Source organism: Periplaneta americana, chromosome 1 (genome assembly GCF_040183065.1).
Source record: "Periplaneta americana isolate PAMFEO1 chromosome 1, P.americana_PAMFEO1_priV1, whole genome shotgun sequence".
Lineage (NCBI taxonomy): Eukaryota > Metazoa > Arthropoda > Insecta > Blattodea > Blattidae > Periplaneta > Periplaneta americana.
The window spans coordinates 129,143,414-129,166,898 of NC_091117.1; the positions used below are offsets into that span (position 1 = coordinate 129,143,414).

The 23,485-nt window shown below is 35.2% G+C and overlaps 1 protein-coding gene across 4 annotated transcripts in view; it reads right to left on the minus strand.

Annotated features, from left to right (window-relative positions):
• Nucleotides 1–23,485, minus strand: part of Chd1 (chromodomain-helicase-DNA-binding protein 1) — a 150,216-nt gene that overhangs the window by 101,859 nt on the left and 24,872 nt on the right. For 2 of the 4 annotated variants that reach the window (XM_069827180.1, XM_069827178.1), the window contains exon 3: nucleotides 13,257–13,440. In XM_069827180.1, the coding sequence (XP_069683281.1) occupies nucleotides 13,257–13,440 (184 nt within the window). Of the gene's footprint in view, nucleotides 1–13,256; nucleotides 13,441–19,646; nucleotides 19,760–23,485 lie in introns of those variants that run through there. The other 2 variants (XM_069827181.1, XM_069827179.1) reach the window with 2 other exon arrangements.

Here is a 23,485-nt window from a genome sequence, read left to right on the forward strand (position 1 = left end):
AATCTTGGCGAGAAGAATATTAAGTTTAAGAGAAGACAGTGACATTGACTGTGTAAGCGAGGTGAGCAATATGAAGGAGGAAGGGGAAGGTGACAACACCATGTCACTTGCAGTGCCATTATCCTAACATAAATTCTTAAATTTCAGTATATCATTTGAAATTACAATATGTCATCAGCATGGTTCAGATAATTATCCAATTAAAAGATTATGTAAGCTTATGTATTTATTTACAAATGTAAAGTAGTTGTGATATATGTTTGGAATTTGTCATAATGACTGTGTCATAATACCATTTAATACAAAATGCCTAATGAATTTCGTATGCAATTGAAGACAAAATTATAAAATTATATTTTCAAGTTATGTGCACTGTAACAATATCTTTTCAGATCTGTAAGAAGAATGAATTCTCCATTCTTCAGCTGTAATGGTTTATCTTTATAAAATGTTTAAGGGAAATCGTTGTGGGAGTATCTGTACATAAACCCTTTAAATGGTCTCTTTAAATATGACGGACCATGTAATTCAATCATCTTTTTTCTTTTTAAATTCAGTTTCCTATAAGTTAATATTTTTCAAAATTAAGTTCATTTTTCTCTGAAACTACTAAATCTATTTACGTGAAATTTTTACAGTATTCTACAAATCTTTGATTATATCTCTGTCTCTGTGCAACGTCACAGTTTGTGGTGAGGGGGAAGAGAGATAACAGAAGCTTGCAATGCTTTTTAATGATCTGATACCCACGACCATGATAAGCACCTTGAAAGTTACTGGTCACTTACTGGCAGAGATATAATAAAAGAACTGTAGATAGTACACCTACAGGATTATAAATTCTGTAGTATGGTATGGTATAGAATTGTACAGTACAGTAATAGTATAGTATAGTATAGTATAGTATAGTATAGTACAGACCCAGAAGCGAACTTTGGGCCATCTGAATTTTCTAAGTTCCTAGGAAATTCAGATGGCCCAAATTTTGTTTCTGGGTCTTTACAGCATAGTGTATAGTACAATATAGTGTGCATACAATCTAATGAAATCTACCTCTCCACGAATGGAAAAAAGAAAATTGTTTGTTTAGTCAACTGTACAAAGACAGGTCTGAACCTCACAAGTGATACCAACAGGCACCACTTATGAGGCAACTATGCCAAAAGATAATGGGGTAGGATGGCGAGTTCTTTTCCCCCCTCCATTGTATACATCGCCAATTAGCTACATATTACACTAATCAGACTTCAGAAGTATACAAACAATTGTTCTTCAACTGACACATATTGTCAAGTGAGATGTACTGCCTGATAATAGAAAAAAAATTATAGAACAGTAATTAGACCAGTGGTAACATATGCATCTGAAACATGGAGTTTATTAAAGGATGAAAGAAAAACTGCGGCATGGTAAAGGAAAATTCTGCGAATATGTGGACCAAACTTTGAAAATGGAGAATGGAAAGCTTACAATAACAAGGAGCTATATGAGTTATATGGAAACCCACAGATTATTGGAGAAATAAAAAGCTCAAGGCTTAGATGGGTTTGGCACATTGGAAGAAGTAATGAAAGATCCCTAATCAAAAAGATATCCAGTGGTAAATCAGATGGTAAAAGATGTATCGACAGACCTAGGAAGAGATGGGAGGAGGATATTAAAGAATTGGGAACAAAGTGTTGGAGAAAACGAAACTGGTCTTTAAGGTTATGGCCAGACGAGCTGTAAATTTAGCAGGTTTTCTGCGACAAGTGTAGTTTCTGTAATTGTCGCAAAATGAGTGACCAGACAATGCTACAAATACTGCTCAGTTTCTGCATTAAATGTAGCTACGTGTGGCCACAAGACATGCTACATTAACGACTTTGTAGCCTAGTTCTTTCGTGATCTGCAGCACTTGGCAGTAATGGTTACAAGTTGATTCTGTTGTTCTGACTACATTATCACATACCGGTACTGAGAATTTCAACCATTAGAAAAATGGGTTTTCCTTCAAATTTGAGAATGCCTTTCTCTCATTGTACATTTCATCCAATAGAAAACAGAGGTTATGTTCTCTTAAACTTTATACATCACGTTTCTCAAATTATTAAATTTCGGGAGAGGGGGAAACTGAAAGGTGAACCTTAGGGTATGTTAGTTTCAGTGTCTCATAAAGTTTTTGACAAACAAAACATATTCTAACGCTATAAGATAAGCGATATGTTATAGCTAATTTGAGATACAAATTTCACAGCACTCATCAATGTCACTTGTTTTATTTTAGAATAATTAGGCCTAAATAAAATGCCAAGGTTTGTACACCTGGCTGTAAATTCAATTACCAGAAGGGAACTTAATGGCGATATTTACTTTTCCTTCTGGTGAAGTAACAAAAAAACAGGAGTAAGGTTAAGAAAATAGTACTCCCTCTGTTCCAAATATGGTATAGTAACAAACAAAACAAGTTTGATTGTTGTGCATGTGTGCACGAAACGTTTTGTGGTTGTGGTATTCTGTTCAGTAGTGAACGAACTATCAGACAGTGCAATTGTGAATGTTTCTAATCTTCTCCAGTGCATCGAACTATAATATTTAAATAGTTCATTATGAACAGAAATCAAATGGACACCTGCTGTGGTGTTCCTATTGCAGAAAATGTAACAACAACCAGTCAATGTTGAATAGAACATCTAAGGCACAACAGTCGTATAAAAATGGATTGTAATTTATTGCAGTTTTTATTTCATTACAACACTTCCATAACTTCATAAATTACTTGATTCTTACTATTGTCCCCTATTAATAGTACTGAATTATGAATAACTAAGCTAGTCTATTTTCATCAGCCATAGGTCGGACACTTTTTGATTGGTTTTGGTACTAATTATCATCTGCTATCTTCCACCACATTTACTGGGATAAAATATTTAACTATACAACATAGCAATCTGACTTTTTTTTTAGATAAATCATAGTAACACAAGCATCTTTTGTTGAAGTTCTTTTTGTGACAATCTAAGAGTATAAAGGCTAGACATTGGGGCAATTTCTGGTGCGCTGTTACATGGTTTGGTGCGGTTCAGACTTCATTGTTTATGAACAAGTATTGCATGGCTCTGACAGAAGTATGAGGCATTGGAGAGGTAGGACAGTAACTGCATGATCTACAATCTATACATATACATATAATAATTACTTGACGGGTCTGATTTTTGCACCTTTATTTTTTTCATGTTACTGCAATTCAAAACTAAATAAGTGATGAGTATCGGAAAAAAAATATTGTATGCAGAGAAGCAGTATTCAACAGCTGCTGTAACTGCAGGTACAGATTTGAGTATTTTATGACAATAATTTATATGTCGGCTGCATTACAATCCCCACTAATAACTTCAGCAATTTTACGGAGAGTTGTGAATCCTTCTTTTTCTGCAAGACATATCTCATTTTCTCAGATATATTTTCCCTTATATCATCTTGCACATTGTTAAATTTGTATGAAACATTATTTATTATTGCGATTGGGTTCACTAATTCTGCTCCAAATTTTTTCAAGGTTTCAATTGAAATTAATCGCGTTTCTAGCAAAATACACTAAGAAATCAATCTCACATCCATCTACTTTACGAAGTACCATGTAAAGAAATGTTATTCCATGTGTACTGGTGACATCAGACACACACACACTAAAAAAACTGCAATGTATGGTTGCTATTGATGAAACAACAGATATCCTTGTGTGACATGTGGTCAGTGTGATTGTTGGCACTTTGGATCCACAAAGCCCTTATGGGGTGTAGTATTTCACATTACTGGAAAGTTTTGTTTTAACCTTCGACATATTGACAATGAACACAAGTTAAGTTTAAAAGCAGTTTTGCTGAACGATGGGAATGTATTCCCCTCAGTCCCTTTGCTTTACTCAGTAGGTTTGAAAGAAACATATGAAAAGTTGTCCATGATCCTTAATTTAATTAATTGCGAGTTATATTAATGGCAAATATGTGGTGATCTGGACTTCTTGTAGGAATGCAGGGAGGGTTCACCAAATACTGTTGCTTCATGTGTTTGTGGGACAGTCGAGATAAAGAAAAAAATTATAACATTAAACACTGGGCAACTAGATAGGAATTCATTTCTTGTAAATGCAATGTGAAGCATAAACTACTTGTGAATCCCACAAATATTCTTCTGCCCCTCTGCACATAAAATTGAGATTAATGAAACAGTTTGTCAAAGGATTGAATAGAGAAGGCAGTGGTTTTTGTTACCTCCAAGAATTATTTTCCAGTTTAAGATATGCAAAGTTAAAGGAGGGTATTTTCGTTGCCCACAGATAAGGAAGCTTTTAAAAGACGACATTTTTTAAAGTAAGTTAACAAATGTGGAACTGGCAGCTTGGCATGCTTTTAAAAGTGGTGAAAGGGTTTCTTGGCAATAAGAAGGATGAACAATATGAATCTTTAGTGGACACATTATTAGTGTTACAAAGAAATGGGCTGTAGGATGTCACTGCAAGTGCATTTCCTCCATTCACACTTAGACTTTTTTCCTGAAAATTTGGGTGCTGTTAGTGATGAACAGGGACAGCATTTTCATCAAGACACAGCCACAATGCAAAAATGTTATCAACATCATTGGGATCCTGCAATGATGGAGGATTACTGCTGGTTTCTGGAGAGGAACAGTAATTACAATTACAAGAAAAAGTCACAAACAGCAATCATTTTTAGGACCTATGCAGGTATAAGTTATATTATTTCTATTGCTAATATTTTAAGCGGTTTACATACTAGGTTCAAAAAGTTCCCGGAACTTGCTAGTATCATAGAAACAACGTGCCTTAAACACTATTCTACAGCATTCCCTTCAAAATAGTTGCCTTCCGCAACAACACACTTTTGCCAACGCGTGTAGAGTTCCTGGAAGCCATTTTGTGAAACCCGTCTTGGTGCTCTCATCGCGTTTGCGATAACCTCTTCAGCACTGAATCTCCGTCCTTTCAGATGACTTTTCAGACGGGGGAAACAGAAAGTAATCAGGTGGTGAGAGATCAGGAGAGTATGGTGGGTGATCCAAAGCAGTTATGTTGTGCCTGGCAAGAAAATTCTTTACAATAATTGCGCGATGAGCAGGTGCATTGTCATGCATAAGGAACCAGTTGTTTTCTACACACTTTTCTGGACGTTTCCTTCTCACTGCGTCCCGGAGGCGAGGGAGGATTTCTACGTACAATTCTTTCGTTACAGTACGACCTTCTGGAATGAACTCGTGGTGGATGAGACCCTGAGAGTCGAAGAAAACTTCCAACATAACTTTGCCTTTGGAAGTGTCCCTAGGAAATTTTTGCTTCCTGGGAGATGTTTTCGATTTCCACTCAGATGACTGTCGTTTAGGGACTGGGTCGTACAAGTAGCACCAAGTTTCATCACCAGCAATAATTTTGTTTAAGAAATCACCATCTTCATCAGCCATACTGATCATGTCCCTGCAAGAGTCATTCTTGTTTCTTTCTGTTCTGCCGACAACATTTTCGGAACTAACTTCTGAGACACGTAATGCATGTTGAGATGCTTGTGAAGAACATTGTGTACACTTCCGACTGATATTCCGACCTCTGCTGCTATCTCTTTTATGGTTTTACGTCGGTCGTCCCTCACAACATTACGCACACGCTGAGCGATTGCTTCATTTGTTGCAGTTGTTGGTCGGCCGCTGCGTACGTCATCTTTGATGCTATCGCGGCCACCAGAAAAGCGTTTATGCCAGGCATACACTTGAGTTTTTTTCATTGCTGCTTCGCCATATGCTTCTTCCAACAATCTTAATGTCTCTGCAGGAGTTTTGTGTAACAAACACAGAACTTGATGTTTGTACGTTGCTCTGTGGACATAATTACAAAATGCGACGAACAAACAAAACACTATGATAAACAATTGCCTACAACTCAAAACCAACAATCGCCATTATCAACAAACTTTAAGGAAATGACATCATGAATGTTACCAACAAAACAAATGTATAATATCCCTTGTTATATATTAATACGAAAAATTGTAGTAAAATTCCGAGAACTTTTTGAACCCAGTAGTATATAAATTCAATTAATTTCTATTTTCACTAACAAGTACCCTTCATTGTCTTAAAAAATATAAAAATTTCAATTGACATTTAAATTGACCATTAAAAATAACATAATTTTAATTTTATTTAATTTTTCTCGGATATCTTATGAACTAAGCCCAATAGGAAAAATTCAAAGGCATTTCCGGAATTAGCACATGGATTTTCATAGGAATCAGCTATTTTTCACTCTGGAGGAATGAAAAAGAATTTTTTTTTTTTTGTTCCCTAGTGTTATTAATTATAGACGACAACATACCTCTCAATGCAATGGCACATTTTCATTTAGAAGGTCAAATTTCCCTTCTCATATTTCAGATTAGTTTACTTTCAAAATATTTATGCACAGAAATGAGGTTTTCTCTTCAAACAAATAGCTTTCTTCTTGTCATTAGGTCTAAATAAAACCTTTAAATATATTCTAAAATTCTCATATTATCTCTTCAATATTCTGTGAAACATGCATGAATGCCTAAAACAGACATAGGTCTTCTAAAACTTAGTTTTAAAAATAATACACAATGAAAATTAATTTTTACTGTTACAATCATAATTCATATTAAAGAGGTTACTAACATAGATTTTAAAGCATTATTTGTAGTATGTCCTTATTAACATTTTTATATTTATATGATGTTTCAAACAACTACAAAGCCTACTGTACAGTTCCTGAAGAAAAAAAGAACACAACTTCATTAGGTAATTCAGTGTTTTCAAGGTAATAACATGGTTATGAAATGAAAAACAGAGAGAAATTTGGAAGGAAATAACACATATCCTATTTTACAGTTCTGCCACAGCTTTTCTCAGGGAAGAAGTAACAAGGAATCCAAACACATTATATGACTGTGGCCTTTGGGATCAAAATCCAAACCTGAAATATTAAGCAAACACGTCCTCTCCTGTCTCATTCTGCTTATTCTTTATGACCGACTGTAATACCAAAGAAATCTTACTTTTACATAACAAATGTATTTTTTCAGAACTTATACTTTATATAATAAACCTACAAAATTTATGAAAGGAGAAAAAAATTATTCTGAGTGAATGTATGAAACCTGTTGCAGAAGCATGCATTGGGTATTTCACTTTCATGTACAACATTTCTGGAAAACACATCTAAAAAGCTTAATATACAGAGTTTGGCTGATTCAATGAACAAATTTTAAAATGAAAAAGATTTAAATTCCTAGCATATATTTATAATTTTGATACATTCTCTTAGACTACAGTTTACAGTTATTGGACTTTCAGAAAAATTTTTCACTTTTTGAACATAACATTTTTTCACTGCACATCATCACTTTGAATGCATTCTTGTATGTGACAGTGAAAGTTGCTCATTATTATTTTTGTGTCTCTGACTGTATCCATTTATTTTCTCTTGGATTCACTCTTTTAGTTTTCCAAGTCTGCTGCTCTGCTGTTATAAGCTTTCTCCTTGAGATGGCTCCACATGAAAATTTCGGGATCTGCAAGGTATGGTGAATGAGGTGATCAAGGTATGTCCCCGAAATAGGAAATTATATGTTCTGGAAACAAGTTCTGCATACCTGTCATACTAATTTTTTCACTGTGCACAGTTACACCATCTTGTTGGAACCACAGATTTAATTTGTTCCTGAATTTCACGTGTATTTGGTACAAGACAAGTTCCCATCATATCATTGTAGCACACGGTATTCACAGTAAACTCTATAACTTTATTCTCAATGAAATGTGGCCCGATTATTTTGGTAGCTGATAAAAACACACCATTTTTCAATTTGGGATAATGGAAAAGATACTGATCGAGTTCGCAGAGATTGTCAGCAGCCCAGTAACTCATATTATGTTTATTTACAGTTCCACTGGGAAGGAAGTGTATTTCGTAACTCATCAAAAGATTATTTATCAATGTTGGATATTGGATTATTAATTAAATGCATTAACTGGTGACAGAATTCCAAGCACACTTTCTTATCTTCATTGGAGAGACATCGTGCAGCTGTTTTTTAGGATGAAATTTCAAGTATTCGTGTAAAATTTGCTGCATGCTGCAGTCTGATATTTGGAACGCAATGGTATGCTTCTTTGCTGATCTGCATGGACTCATTGCACAGATGCCCATACTCACACTGTTTTGTGGTGTGTGCAATGAGCGAGTTCAATCATCTGGCGATTTATTTTTTAAATTGCCTTTTTCACACTATTGTTCCACCACCAATGGATATAGACATCACATCAGTTAAGTTCTCATTGAAATGCTCACTTGGTTTCTGTGATGAAACCAGTTCTAATAAGTACCAGTATGGAGCAACTGCATTCATTCCTTCACTGTCCAGTGCTCCAAGGTTAACTATAACCTACCAGTAACAGAACACTTAAGTTAGCTAAATAATATCCAAGGTCAACTCTACAGGCCAGCCACACATGCAACAACAAACCCACCAGATTTAAAACAATCTATGACTCAAACCTGTTCATTGTTCCTGATCAATTCTGCAGAATATGCTGATATTATTGACACTATATAAAAAAGCAAAATTCATAATAAGATAACAACTGTTTTCACCACAAAGACGCTCTTTTGAAGCATGCAATTAGTACTGCAAACAAATTAATTTTATCATATGTTGAAAGTGAAATAACAATTAATTAGTCATTAAAAGCATTAGCAATAATTATGATCATTTCAGAAGATGATGTTCTGTCTTCCCCTACCCAAAAAAATTAAAAGAGCTTATAGAGGAAAGGCGAACACGAAATTAATCAAATATCATCTCTTATACACTAACATTTCTTGTAACTTCCTTTATACCTGAAGATAAAGCTGAGTACTGAAGAAAGTCAAATTCTGATGTGAATTTTTTTTTCCGCACCATGTTATAGATGAAGAACCATGCAATGTTTCAGAGCAACATAATGGTTTCATCATCAGACAAAACAAACAGAAGCTCATCTATCCTTCTTTGACTTCACTAAAACGGTGGATGTTTCTACATCTATAATATTGTGCATTAACCAAACAATTTCTCACTATGCTGAACACAGTGAATCTTAAACTACACAAAACTCAAAATTCTGATTTCATATGCTTAATTAGTGATTCACAATTCATTGAATACATGAAAAAGTCAGTAAATATACATGAATACATAAAATGTAATTGAACACATTTAGAAACTGTAAGGGAATATTGGGGAGTAAGATATAATTGACTTCTGATCATGAACATGTAGCTGGAAACATTTACAGTTGAAACTGGTTTATACATAACCTGGTTCTATGTAGTTCTGATTTAAGTTTAGATTTTTAATGTCCTTACAAAACAATATTTAATTACAAATACATTTTCTTTGAGTTATATGTAATATACATTTTATACATAAAATATTTTCAATTTTTAAGGTTTAGTTGTATATATTGATACTCCAGTCTTGTCCTCAGAACACAACATGAATGTGTATCGTGTGGCACAACAGAGCTAGTTCAAAGATACAAGACAGAAGTCATGTTACTGCACCAACAGTTCTGGTTTATAAAGGGAGAGAGAATGCAGTAAGTCGACATTTTACTACAGTACATGATAGATACCACACCATATAACATGGGAATCAAAGTTTATTCGTTTTCACGTCAATGAAGGTGATTGCTCAGCATGTCTACAGCAACCATGAGTGATAGGGGAACGAAAATGTTCCTTTCTAGAAGAAAAAGTGAGATTAACTCGAGAAGTGGATGACAATTCACATAAATAAAAAACAGCAAATTGTGACTGGTCTAGCCATTGTGTATAACGTTAGCAATAAAGAGACAATTTTAGGATATATTTCTAAATTAAGATTTAAATTTGCAAAACATAGTCATCTAAAGGAAGGAAAGTTTTCAGACATGGAAAAGGTGCTTTCTACATGGTTTGAACAAAACAAGCAGCCACTTTGCCTATTAGTGGGAAATGTTGAAATCAAAGGCCCTTGAATTTGCTAAGATGATGAATTTCTGCTCTGATTTTACAGCATCCATTGGGTGGCTGCACGGATTCAAGGATCACTATGGTATAACTAGAGGGATGATTTGTAGTGAATCCAAAGCAGTGGATAACAAACAACGCAATATGGTACTGAATAAGAGGAGCTGCCAGGAATAATTAGAAATTATAGACCTGAGATTATTTAACTGTAATGAAATGGACCTCTCTTGGTTATAATCTTCTACCAGGTAAAACTCTTTCTCAGAAGGGAAAGGAAAGAAGAGTAAAATCCACGTTACTGTCCTGTTGGCTACAATTTGTAATGAAACTCGAACTTCGACTGCTTGTCATCGGAAAATCACAAAATCCAGTTGTTTTAAGGAAGTCAAAACAAAATCTACAGATTACACGTCCAGCAATGTCTATATGACTTGTAATTTAATGAAAAAATGGCTTAAGGAACTAGATGCAAGCATGAAGGAAAAGATCCTTCCCTTTATGGACCATTGTGCATCTTCCTCTACAAAATATTAAAGTAGTATATTTTTCCAGCCAACTGCATTAGGAAAGTGCAACTGCTTGATTTGGACATTACTGCAAACTTTAAAGGCTCTACAAGAAAATGATAGTATAACCACAGTCTAGTATATACAGTCACGAAGCTTGAGTTGTGAGGGTGCTAGGAACAATAGACTGTGCCGGTACTATTTCGCATTGTCTGTAATGAGGCGATATTAGCAATCCTAGTGGTTAGCATCTATCTATGGATCCATATTCACTACATATTGAGCTTCGTGACTGTATATACTAGACTGTGGTATAACATGCAATTGAAGAAACTGATGTAGGAAAGGAGAATCTCATAATCTATATTCTTGAGGCTATGGACTTCATCCCAATAACGTGGAAGCAGACAGTCCCATCAACCATTAGAAATTGCTTCAGGGATTGTAACAGGTAAAGTCTGAAGATGAAATGACTCAAATCAGCTTCAGAAGGATTTATTTATTTACTTGGTTATTTAACAACGCTGTATCAACTACGAGATTATTTAGCGTTGATGGAATTGGTGATAGTGAGATGATATCTGGCGAGATGAGGCCGAGGATTTGCCATAGATTACCTGACATTTGCCTTATGATTGGGGAAAACCTCGGAAAAAACCCAATCAGATAATCAGCCCAAGCAGGAATCGAACCCACGCCCGAGCACAACTCCAGATCGGCAGGCAAGCGCCTTAGTCAATAGAGCTACGCTGATGGCTGCTTCAGAAGGATTTCGTATTGCCTGATAGTATTCACTTTGATTCCTATGCTCAGTTTATGACAACCTAACCATTTGTGGAGAACAAACTGATATTGAAATTGTTTCTGAAGTGTGTGCATCAGGATATCTAGATGAGGATGGTACTGCAGAACAAGCTGAAGGAGAAGAAAGCAATGATAGTATGACTTTGATAACATGGATGGTGGCAGTGCTGTAGATAATTCTCCAGTTTCAATTTGTACGCAAATACTTCATGCAATTTTTAAGATAATGGTGTAGCTTCTCTCTGATTGATTTCCGGAAGGAAGTGTACACTTTTAATGGAGTGAGCATGAAACAAAGAAAACTATCTTATTCTTTCTTGCTTAAGGAAAATGAGTAGCAATCAAAATAAAAAATGTACCTCTGAGTAGTATTTATTTAGTGTTTATTGTGTGTTTAATTTTGTAACCATTTAAAAGTACCGTTTTATATAGTTTCGTCAAATAACAACAATAATAATAATAATAATAATAATAATAATTATTATTATTATTATTATTATTATTTATTTAATCTGGCAGAGCTAAGGCCAGTTGGCTTTCTCTTCCACCCAGCCAGACTCTAATTCTAATAAGTACTGTTAAAAGAAATTTTCTACAGAAAAAATATCAGAGCTGTGAATGTAAGTTGAAAAATGTGATTAAATTGAACATTTATTTACACGTTTTTTATTTTTCAGTAGGAGGGAGGGGGAACAAGGAACTTTTACATAATTTTGAATTATATTCGAAGGTCACTTATATGTCCACTATTTAAATACATAGAGTGGAATACTTACACATCACCTGTTACTAGTCTGTCTGTGTGCATTGTGAATCAGTATAATGTGGCAGCATTTACTTTACTTAAATTGCGGTGAACTGAGAATTTGTAGGACTTCTGTGTTTGAGTACTGCTAGCGCATCTAGACGACTATCAGGCCTCAGTCCATTTCGTTTTGCAGACATCTAATAGGCACATTTCAAGAGGAGTGAATTGGTAGAGGAGGACCTTCGCCTTGCCACCTCATTCACCTGATATTACTCCAGTGGACTTTTTCCGAAAACTCTGGTTTATGAGATCACAGTTATACAGAAGAAGATCTAATAGCTCAAACTGTAGCAGGCTGTGGAGAGATTCAGGTTCTTCGAGAAAGTGCGCAGATATGTTGCATCACTGCCAGACATGCATTAAAGTTTGTGGATACCATTTCGAACAGTTATTGTAAATATAAATAAGGGAAAGGAAAATAATGATGTAAGACAAAACAGAATGTTTGTTTAAATAAACCTGTCAAGGAGACATATGTACTTATATGCTTATGATTAACAGGTACAGCAGACTCTTACTAATCCGGCCAGTCCTTGCACAGACGGGTGACAAATTAGCAATAGTGCCGGTTTACTGAGAGTGCTTAAAAATGTAATTAAATCTAATGTTATAAGAAGCACCAACCACTCCACTTGCACTTCTAAATCGAAACTAGAAAGTTCCACACATGGCCAGCACATGTGTAAGTATATAGTGTATAAATATACACCGGTGCAAATTTTCCAGAAAACTATTACAGTAGAAGTGATAGGAAGTATACTAGAAGGATGCTGGATTACTGAGGGCCGGATTAGTCAGAGTCTAGTGCATTTTTATCTGGCTTCCCTATAATTCCTTACAGTTTTCAAAATGCATTCAGTTATACCCTGTATAATTCAACATAAAACCTTCTGAATGTGGATATGTTTCATTGAGTAACACTGTGATGAAAACATTAGTGCTCATTTCAACCTCATATGAATTTATACACAGGCCTAAAGGAGACCTTTTTAATTTACTGTCCTGAACCCCACGTTTCCCATGCACAGTATAAATTAAAGCAGCACAAAGCACCACGAATCCTTTTTACGTTGCCTCCTACCTCTGTATTTTGTTTGGTTGCTGAAGAGGCACTCTTCTTTACCTGCTTAAGCTCAGAAGCAACCTGTCGTGACTTGCCATGGTTAGGTTTTGAGGGACTGGGTTCACTGCTCTTCTCTGGAGATGATTTATCTGAGTCAGATGCACTACCACTTCCAGACCCAGACTTGGATGATGCTGATGAACTGGAAACAAACTCAGTAGGGAATATAAATGACCAAACACACAAGAAACCAGCAAGATAAATTTATTTTATGGTATTATCCAATCAAAGACACAAGAGCATCATATTGAATTTCAAAATAAAATAGCATAAACAAGTTATTCAGAAATATGGCTTTAGTATATATTACTTTTTTATGTTTTATTCTATTATGTTTAAGTTTGTATAAATTGCGATGAAAAACAGCTAAACATTCTATTATTGTGAACACAATGGCATGGCAGCAATAATTATGACCTCAGACAGAATGTTTCCCACATCACAACCATCAACGAACAAAGGCATGTGAAGGAATTATTGGACAGTTGGTTACAATTATTATTGTTAAAAGAAAATAGAGTCCATTTCGTCATTTTGCTTATTTGTTCCATTACTGGACTATCCAACAAACTATGAATATTTTGTAATAAAATTAATTCAGCGGCCAACAAGGAAGGCTTACCAAGGATAATGGATTTTCACGACTGTTCCTCCATATGTTTAATTTGAAATAAGAAACCTTCCTATAAATTTCTACATCTGGAAAGGGTCTCGTTTTTGAGATATGATTTTTTTCAAATTATTCAATCTGGAGCTATAACAGCTAATGCAAAAGTGCTATGTGCTAAACTTATCAGGCAACAAATCTCATCTAGCTGCATACCATACTGTCAAAATTCCTTAAATAATATAAGTTATGAAAATGACATATCAGACATATAATATTCATGAAATTGACTATAGAATAGTATATGAAGAAATGATAAAAAAATGTAAGCATACTGTACCTGAAAACATTCACATGATCACAGTAGTGGAAATCATTGTAAAAATGCTCAAAACACACTGGGGAAAAAACACACACAGAGAGAGGTGGGGAGAGAGGGAGGGAGATAGAGAGGTGGAGGGGGTGGAGGGATATGAGGGAGAGGGGAGGGAGGGATGGTTGGGGAGGGAGAGGTGGAGAGAGAGGGGAGAGGGAAGGGAGGGAGAGAGAGGAGATGAAAACTGATAATGTGTTAAGGACTGCAATTTTATCACATTATCTCTCTGATGCAATATAACATTCGTGTCAAGTAACAAAACACTATCAGAGAACTTCCGAATGAAATTTTTCTAAGGCCCTAAATGTCAAGAGGCTGAACAATTGGAGTTGTGTGCTTTGGAATTATTAACACTTCAACGTTTTAACTTCTGGAGTTATTCTTTCTATAGCCTGTTTATCTCGTTAACTGGTCCATGAGTCTACAAAAAGATTGCTATGATCACTGACAAATGGAAAGTATACTTCTTGAAACTACTTGAAGAGGTGAATTTTCATGAGATTCCCTGATTTTAAGGGCAATGCATAAACTTCTATTTTCCACGATGGCAATTGAGATATGAGACTTCTATGAGTGTCAAGCAATTATTTTGAAAAATGATATCTCGAAGGCTAGGTCTTCTCCGGATGTAAAAATTTATAGTGAGATTTCATATTTCAAATGAAACATATAGAGAAAAAATCGTTTTGAAAATCCATTATCACTTGGTGAGCCTTCCTTTTAAGTATAATAGATATTGATCAGTGAAGACTCTACTATTTGTGTGTTGTTTAATGTTTAATATCATTACAAGGAAGTTGAAGAAATTAATCTCCCTAGTTTTGGCTAATGTAACTGATCTCAATTTCGACGAGTGTCAGATTTAGAAAAATTATATAGTGTTACAGGAGGGTTCTCATAATATATGTATATATATAATAATAATAATAATAATAATAATAATAATAATAATAATAATAATGCCATTTCCAAATTTTCACTTAAAAATCTGGGACATTTTGTAAAAAAAGGGACATGTTAAGAATTAAGAAAACTAAAAATAAATCACCACATAGGTCTATGTTTCATTTTAAATAAGACAGTACTGGTATAAAAATACACTTATTAACATAGATTCTGCTTAGAAAATTAATATAAATCATAAACATACTACCCTATACTTGAAAAAAAAAATGCATCTTTAAACAATACTGCCAACAAAAGCATGAAAATAAAAGAGCATTGCCATAAGTACTGCCAATATCGTATTAGAAACTGACCAACAGCACTTCATGTACTGGCCATCAGGAGTGATAGCTACATGGTTATATTTAAAAATGGAATAAAATCTGTAATTCACTGTTATTTTCTGGAAAGACAAATAAAAAGCAGGATAACTGGAATTAATTTGGGACACCAGGACATTTTACCAAAAAGTAAGAGCTGGCCCATGAAAAAACATGATGAATGGCAACTCTATGCTACAGTGCTGTCCTTAAGGGATTCAGAAAAAATTTTAGATGCACAAACGAATTGTCAAGTAAGATTCACAGACAGACACACTGATTGACTGGCAGCAAACTGCATTATCTTCTAAGAATTGTTCCAAAAATACGCGAAAGATTATGAGACTAGAAACTTCAGAACATAAATAAAAAAATAGTTATAAATAACCAACCATCATCCATAAGAAACTTAGGGAAATCACAATGAAAAATATGAAAATACCTTACAACCAAATTTCCAATTATGTCACTGACATTCCCTTCAAATTCTCGGCCATACACTCCCTATTTTTGATCTTAGTCTCAGGAATCTTCTAGAAACTCTTAGAATTAACCATGTGAGAAAGTATGTACAATTAATTACTGATTGATGACGGACACTCTTATTTCAATTTACTCCTCTCTTGATTTCATCAACGATCTAATTGATGTTGTGTTTTCAGTACCTATCTTTTCTTTTTGCATTAATGAGGACATTATATCTCTGAATCTTCTGTCAAAATTTGCAAAGCATGCAGTCAGCGTCAACACGCATGTTTATAGAAGAAACCTTTGTAAAGCTCACGATAATGATGAAATCATGAACTAATAAAACACAGACAGAATGCATATAACTGAGACTTATGAAATGGTTACAGTTAGGCAGTCCACGTTCTTTTCACATATATCTTGATATATTTTATGTTTAATACTAATTTTATAATGCATAGCATTCCCAGACAGTTTTCCCAAATCATTTTTCCCAATCTGATAGTCCCAATTATGCATTATCCCAATGACCATTTCTCCCAAAACATTTGTACCAAGGACAATTTTCCCAATCTAATATTCCCACTGTTAAATTATCCTAATTGTCATTTCTCCCAATCCATTTTTTTCAAGTACATATTGTAGTGAGTATCCATGGTAATGCTATTTAGGTGTAATGTAATACAAAATTCCAGTATAATTATGGCAAAAATTATAATTTCACCTGCAGGAAGAAAGAAATGAGTACGGTACTTAATGGACACATAAACTATAGAAGAGACACAAAAAAAAACAAAGATTACTAGTATTGCTCTCGAAGATAGGAATGCAGAGCTACTGCAATGACACAAGGAGTGGCTCAACAAATGACAAGAATTGCAACTGAACACCCAGAAATACCTCCTGCACAAATTATTCGTGCAGAACTTCCAAGAGTTGAATCGGGAATTTTAAGCCATCTCCCAGATCGAGAAAATCTGAAGAAATCTTTACGCTGTGTTAGGAGAAGGGACTTGTCTACAGAATCAATTAATTTAGAAGATTTAGAGGAAATCTCAAACTGTTATAAGATGATACTAGCTTGTGACAAATTTTTCGTGAGTAATAAAACAATTTTTGCGACTAAAATAAATCTAGAGCTGCTAATACAATCGAATGTGTGATTTATAGATGGTACATTCTAAACTTCTCCCTAACATATTCTGCCAAATTTTTACTGGTAACAAGTACACGAGATGGCGCTGAAACCATGATACCCTTGTCATACTTCAAAAGAAACAGGCAGACACTGAAGCACCCATTGCTTAACTGTCACTGGGTCAATCTGTTAAGGAAAAGCTTAAGCAAAAGTGCGTTCGTGTGAACGAAAGAATAAGAAATATTGTACTTGATTACAATCAGTACAAAGAAGATAACGGAACTCTGGATTATCTAAGATCCATTGGCCGTAACTTCTGTTTGTAACTGTTTCATTTCTAAATAAACAATTTCGGAAAATTATATGTTGTTTGAATTTTTTGGGAATGCAAATGCAAATGACTTTTGGGAAAAATGGCCAATTTAAGAATTGGGAACTTTAGTCTTGGGAAATTGCAGTTTGAGAAAAACATCTTTGGTAAAAAGACATTGGGAAAAATTGGCATTGAGAATTACAGATTGGGAAAAATGTACAGGAATCAATGCATAGGGCATTATCCCCAGCGGTGAGTTCCTTGGAGGTGATGTTCCCTAGCAATGATTTCCTTGGGGGCACACACACTCTTGCCCATGTGTAGTTGGCGCCTATGAATAAAGTTGACATTTATGATTCTTTCTCAGAAAAATATATCTAATTTGAACATATGGTAGCTACTGATATCCATTGTCTTCAGACAAAGTTCACTGTGACCTTCTTACACCCTACCAGGCTGGCAGTGTGCATCCCATTTATAATATGCATGTACTGGTAAAATGGAATTCATTATGCATACTAAGAGTTCCATTTTGACAAGGAGTGAAAGAAGACACAGAGGCTGTGCCAGTAGGGGAGCATTGGTGGGCTAGGGCACATTCAAATGTAACTCATATCCACCCTTCTGATCACTCTTACCAATTCACACTGACAACATTCATGTGTTAATTTATTAACTCTTAATTCAATTCTTGTTTTTGAACTCATATTAAAATTTGTTACGTCACTTTATAACAAGGGACTACTTTAAATTCAGAAATATAGTTTTGCAGCTCTTTATTTCCTTACAAGATATAAGCAATGTCATCATCGTCCCATTTTAAACAGAAACTCAACTGACAAAATATTATCTTCTAAATTGGAAAAGAAATGAATGAAAGAAATTCACATAAGATATTCCAAGTGATTACTGATCATTCACACTGACACACAATTGAAGTGGTTCTCTAGAAGACGTTTCCTGAATGGAAGAAGAAGATGAATCTCTGATTCGCTGCTGCGTATCTTCTGATGCTGTGGAGAGGTCTTCGTAAACACTATCCTTGAGAACAGCACATATATGGTGGACATTATGTGCTGAATAGTCATCCTGTTGACACTACATTGATAATCTATCCCTCATAGATACGGCTTCCAAAAGGCATGACTTTGGGAACTGTGTGCAATTATATAAGTAAGAAGAGCAATAAATATTAACTGATCAGCCACTGTTTAGCAGTATTCATGAGGAAGTCTTCATCTTCAAATCTCGTTCCGCAAAGGGATTCCTTCAGTTTACCAAAGAGATAGTAATCATCATATGGTTCCAGAGCAGGGCTTTAAGGAGGAAGTTTCAATGCTGTCAATCCATGTTTTCTGATCTGGTCCATGGTTTTGTAACTGATATGTGGTCGGACATTATCATGCAATGGCAAAACATCCTGCTTCTGGCAATGTGGTCGAACACGATGCAGTTGAGCTTGAAGTTTCTTTAGGGTTGCCACATAAGTGACAGAATCAATAGTGGTTCTGTGTGTCATGATGTCCACAAGCAAGAACCCTTCTAAATCGAAAAACACAGTAGCTAGCCATAACTTCTCCTATCGAAGGCACAGTTATGAATTTCTTCTTCTTGGGTGAGTTTGCATGATGCCATGCCATTGTTTGCCTCTTCATCTCCGCTTCAATATGGTGCAGTCATGTTTTGTCTCCTGTCACAATTCTTGCAAGAAAGTCATCTCCACCATTCCTGTACTGTTCCAAAAGTTCTCCGTATACTGTTTTTCGGGTTTCTTTGTTGGCTTCTGTCAACATCTTTGGAAACCACTTAGTAGCACAAAGCATTTTCAATGGCAACTGTTTCAAAATTCTGCATAAACTTGCTTCTCCTATTCTTTCACTGTTACGTGTTTGTCAGCCAAAACCATGTTGTTAACACACTGCACATTGTCAGGAGTTTAATCCAGTCCCTACCATCATATCCTACCTCTCTCAAATCCAATTTAATTTTTAATATTACCCTCCCATCTACGTCTCGGCCTCCCAAAAGGTATTTTTTCCTTAGGTCTCCCAACTGACATTCTATAGGCATTTCTGGATTCACTCATACATGCTACATGTCCGCCCATCTAAAACATCTGGATTTAATGTTCCTAATTATGTTAAGTAAAGAATATGATGTATGCAGTTCTGCGTAACTTACTCCATTCTCCTATAACTTCATCCCTCATAGCTCCAAATATTTTCCTAAGTATTATTCCCGAACACCTTAACTTCAGTTCCTCTCCCAAAGTGAGAGTCCAAGTTTCACCTGAACTTAACCCCATTCGAAAAATTAATGTCCCTGTAAAATTAAAAACAACGATTATTTTACTCAAAATTAGTGCATACCACCAAAAGAATGACCAAAATAGAACAGAGTGCAATAACAACACGAAATATTACATGACTATTATTTCTAGCAGCCTACTTTGCTGATATTTTCGAACACTTCAACACTTTGAATAATAGTGTGTGGATAAGCTTCAGGGCTTCTACCGCGTTGTCTTGGTGTTATTGGCTGACGTTTTGATCGCTGTGTTGTGGCCATCTTCAGAGCAGTTGTTGGATAAGGAAATAGTCTGCCAGTACTTATATATATAGTAGTCTCGATGGGGGAGTACTTGCTGTGATAGGTCGTAGGTTCTCCCCCCCCATCGAGACTACTATATATATAAGTACTGGCAGACTATTTCCTTATCGAACAACTGCTCTGAAGATGGCCACAACACAGCGGTCGAAACGTCAGCCAATAGCACCAAGACAACGCGGTAGAAGCCCTGAAGCTTATCCACACACCATGTACACCAGCTGTGGAAGCCTACGCGAACACTTTGAATAATAGTTTGAAAAGGCCAAGATGTTAACATAATAACAATAGCAGGAATAAAATTAAGGTATTTTTTAAAAACTTTGATTTCTGGTTGACATCACTTGACAAAAGGAATCTGATGCATTCCAGTGCATTAAAGGACTCGTGAAAAATTTAGCTGCATATAATATGACAAAATACTGAATTTGTTTTTGCGAACATTCAATTAAGTTTGTACAATTCTAAATAACAGTGATGGATACTAAATCCGATTTTAGATAGTTGCTTAAAATAATTATTTAAATATGTACATATATGTACCTACTGATGGAATGTTGAAACTATGTTTTTTCACAGAGTCAAGATCAATTTTAAATCCAAAGAATGCATTAGTACACCGAGCTTGCAAAAGAAGCTCTTGCAAAATAAACTTCTCGTCTATGATTGCCATTGAAACAAAAACGAGAAATATAAGTGATGTCACTATGACGTGTAAATTGAATACAGAGACCAAAGTTGAGAGTTACTGTCTGAAAAACAGGCATATTTGTCGCATTAAAATTACGTTTTATTTTAGTGTATAACTACTAAAACTTTATTTTCATTTTTATATTAAATGCTGTTTATGTTCCTGGACACACAGGAAGTGTATGTTAATATAGCGTTTCTTGTTTTATTTTGTAAATCATCTCACGACTCCTCTCAGCTTTTTACACGACCTTCCTGGCTTGGGAACCACTGCCATACATCTTTTTCAACCTCTTGTGAATATTTCCTACTGTCTCGTTCTCACAATAGAACAGCACGCTGCTTTTGACGAATGTCAAGTGCAGCACCCATCTTGAAGGATTGCTATGATGGCGCCACTCATAGGAACAGGTTGAATTAAATTTGAATGTAAGTGGGAAGGATGCTTCCATAAACTCCATAAATTGCAAAGGTGTAGAATAAAAATTGAAATTTAAAAAAAAATGTAGTGCATTCCTTTTGGAATGATCCTCATAGTTCATTCCCTCATCCTTCCAAACGAGTCTTATCCAAAACAGCTGGTTCAAAGAGTCACAACGTTCATAAGAGCTAGTAGGTAGATGACAGCCTGCAGAATGAAGTGGAACTATTTCATTTTCAAAATGCTTCAATTCATATATCAAGAGATAATGTTACGGTGTCCTTTCTGTTGGATCTGCATTTGACAAGACATGTGGTGTGTAAACAAATATAACAATTATTAAGGAGTTCTTTGTGTTAAGAAAGTGACTGCAGACAGTTCACTTGATGACAGAAAGTCACATATCTATGATATTTCAGAACAAACAGCAGTATGAGCAACCTCTGAAAGATCAGCACTGCAAAATAAATAAATAAATAAATAAATAATAATAATAATAATTTGTCTTTGTATGCACTATGTACGTTAATTGTCTTCAAAATTGTAAAATCTTTGTTATTATTGTTCTGGATTCCTGTGGTCACTCTCATTACAAGGTGGATGATTTCTTTTATAAATCTTTCATCATAAAACTGAAATGCATCATGAATCATCATTTATTATAAAACCTTCCTTCACTTTGATTAAGTCACACTTCATGTAGGCTTATTATATCCTTCATTTTAGATTTTCTCTTTCACAATGTTGAGAGAGCAGTTCTCAAGGTAGAACATGTGATAACAGAAAGGCACAATCTTTACTACAAAAAGGGTGTCAAAACTTTTTTTTTTCTGAACGAGAGTGCATACATTGTGTCTATTACTCTTTCAGTTTGAATAACACATATAAACCCTGTATATATCGATAGCGAGGTGAAAATGTGATTATATTTGATTCATGTTTTTAAATTATGAATACCGTACAATATGATACAACTGGTCCGTTACTGAGATGTAAATGACAGATTTCTCCATTCTTTCTTTGAATGTGCTGTGTGCCACTGTACGACCAAAATCCAGAGCTCAAGTACTAACGAACAACCAATACATTAAAGTTTCTTAATAAACAATGGACTAGTGACCATAAAAGGAAGCAGTCTATGCACACACCCTTGGTACATCAGTGTCCATAATCATGTGCAGTACTACTGAAAAAGCTGACTTCTATACAAAGGCAACTATCATTTTATAGTTAAGGCACACCATTGGCCAATGGTTACAGTTCATGAATCACTGACTCTTCTGTGGATGACCAGCTCTTAAGTAACAAACAGTTTATTACAACTCAAATGAGATAGTACAGGTTAGACCCCATTACACACGGTTTCGTTATCATATATACGTGATTCATATTTGAATCCCAATAGTGCCATCTAATTCTATGTGGAAGCAATACTACACAATCCATGTTATTCAGCGTGCTTTGAGACTTTGTGAATCAACTGTAAGAACTATTCGTGACAATTCGGAATCAATTCGAAAAACTGTTCATTCATTAATCAAGTTAAGCGCAACTAGATGTGATTCGAGTGACAACCTTACCATCAAGTCTTTCTGGCAACAGTTTAACATTCGAATGCAATTAGAGACGTGTCGAATGTTATCATTCCTAAATGTATGAATGGTGTATGGAGGAAACTATGGCCTATACTGTATCGGTTCCAGAAGATGAAGTGGACAGTGACATCAGCATTGATGCAACAAGAGAGATAGCGTACATGGCATGAGACTGCCATGTTGATGTAGAGAATGTATGTGAGGTTCTGAAGTTTCATTCCGAGGATCTGATAGCTATCAGTAAGGAAAATAACAAGGAAGAAACAGAAGTTTAGGAAACTCACCCTGTAAGAAAGCTTACAACAAAAAATACAGCTGAAACATTCCGAACGATCAATGATGCAATGACAATTTTTGCAGACCGTGATCCTGAGTCGGTGATAAGTGCTAAAGTGAAGAGAGTTTGATCATGTTCTGAAATGTTACAAAGCACTCTATAACCAGAGGGTGAAGAAAACTACACAGTCGACAAACACTTGATTGGATCAGTGTCTGGTAGAGTTCTCGTGTAGCTCAGTTGGTAGAGCATTGGTACGTTTAACCAAACATCCCGGGTTCGATGCCCGGTCCTGGAACAATTTTTTCCTCGAAATTATACAAATCAACTTTACAGGGAGTTATACCTGAAAGTTTGATTAGCATAATACACGTCACTTTCGTTAACAAAAAACCACAATTTAAGTCACACAGAGTTAGTGTGCATTCAA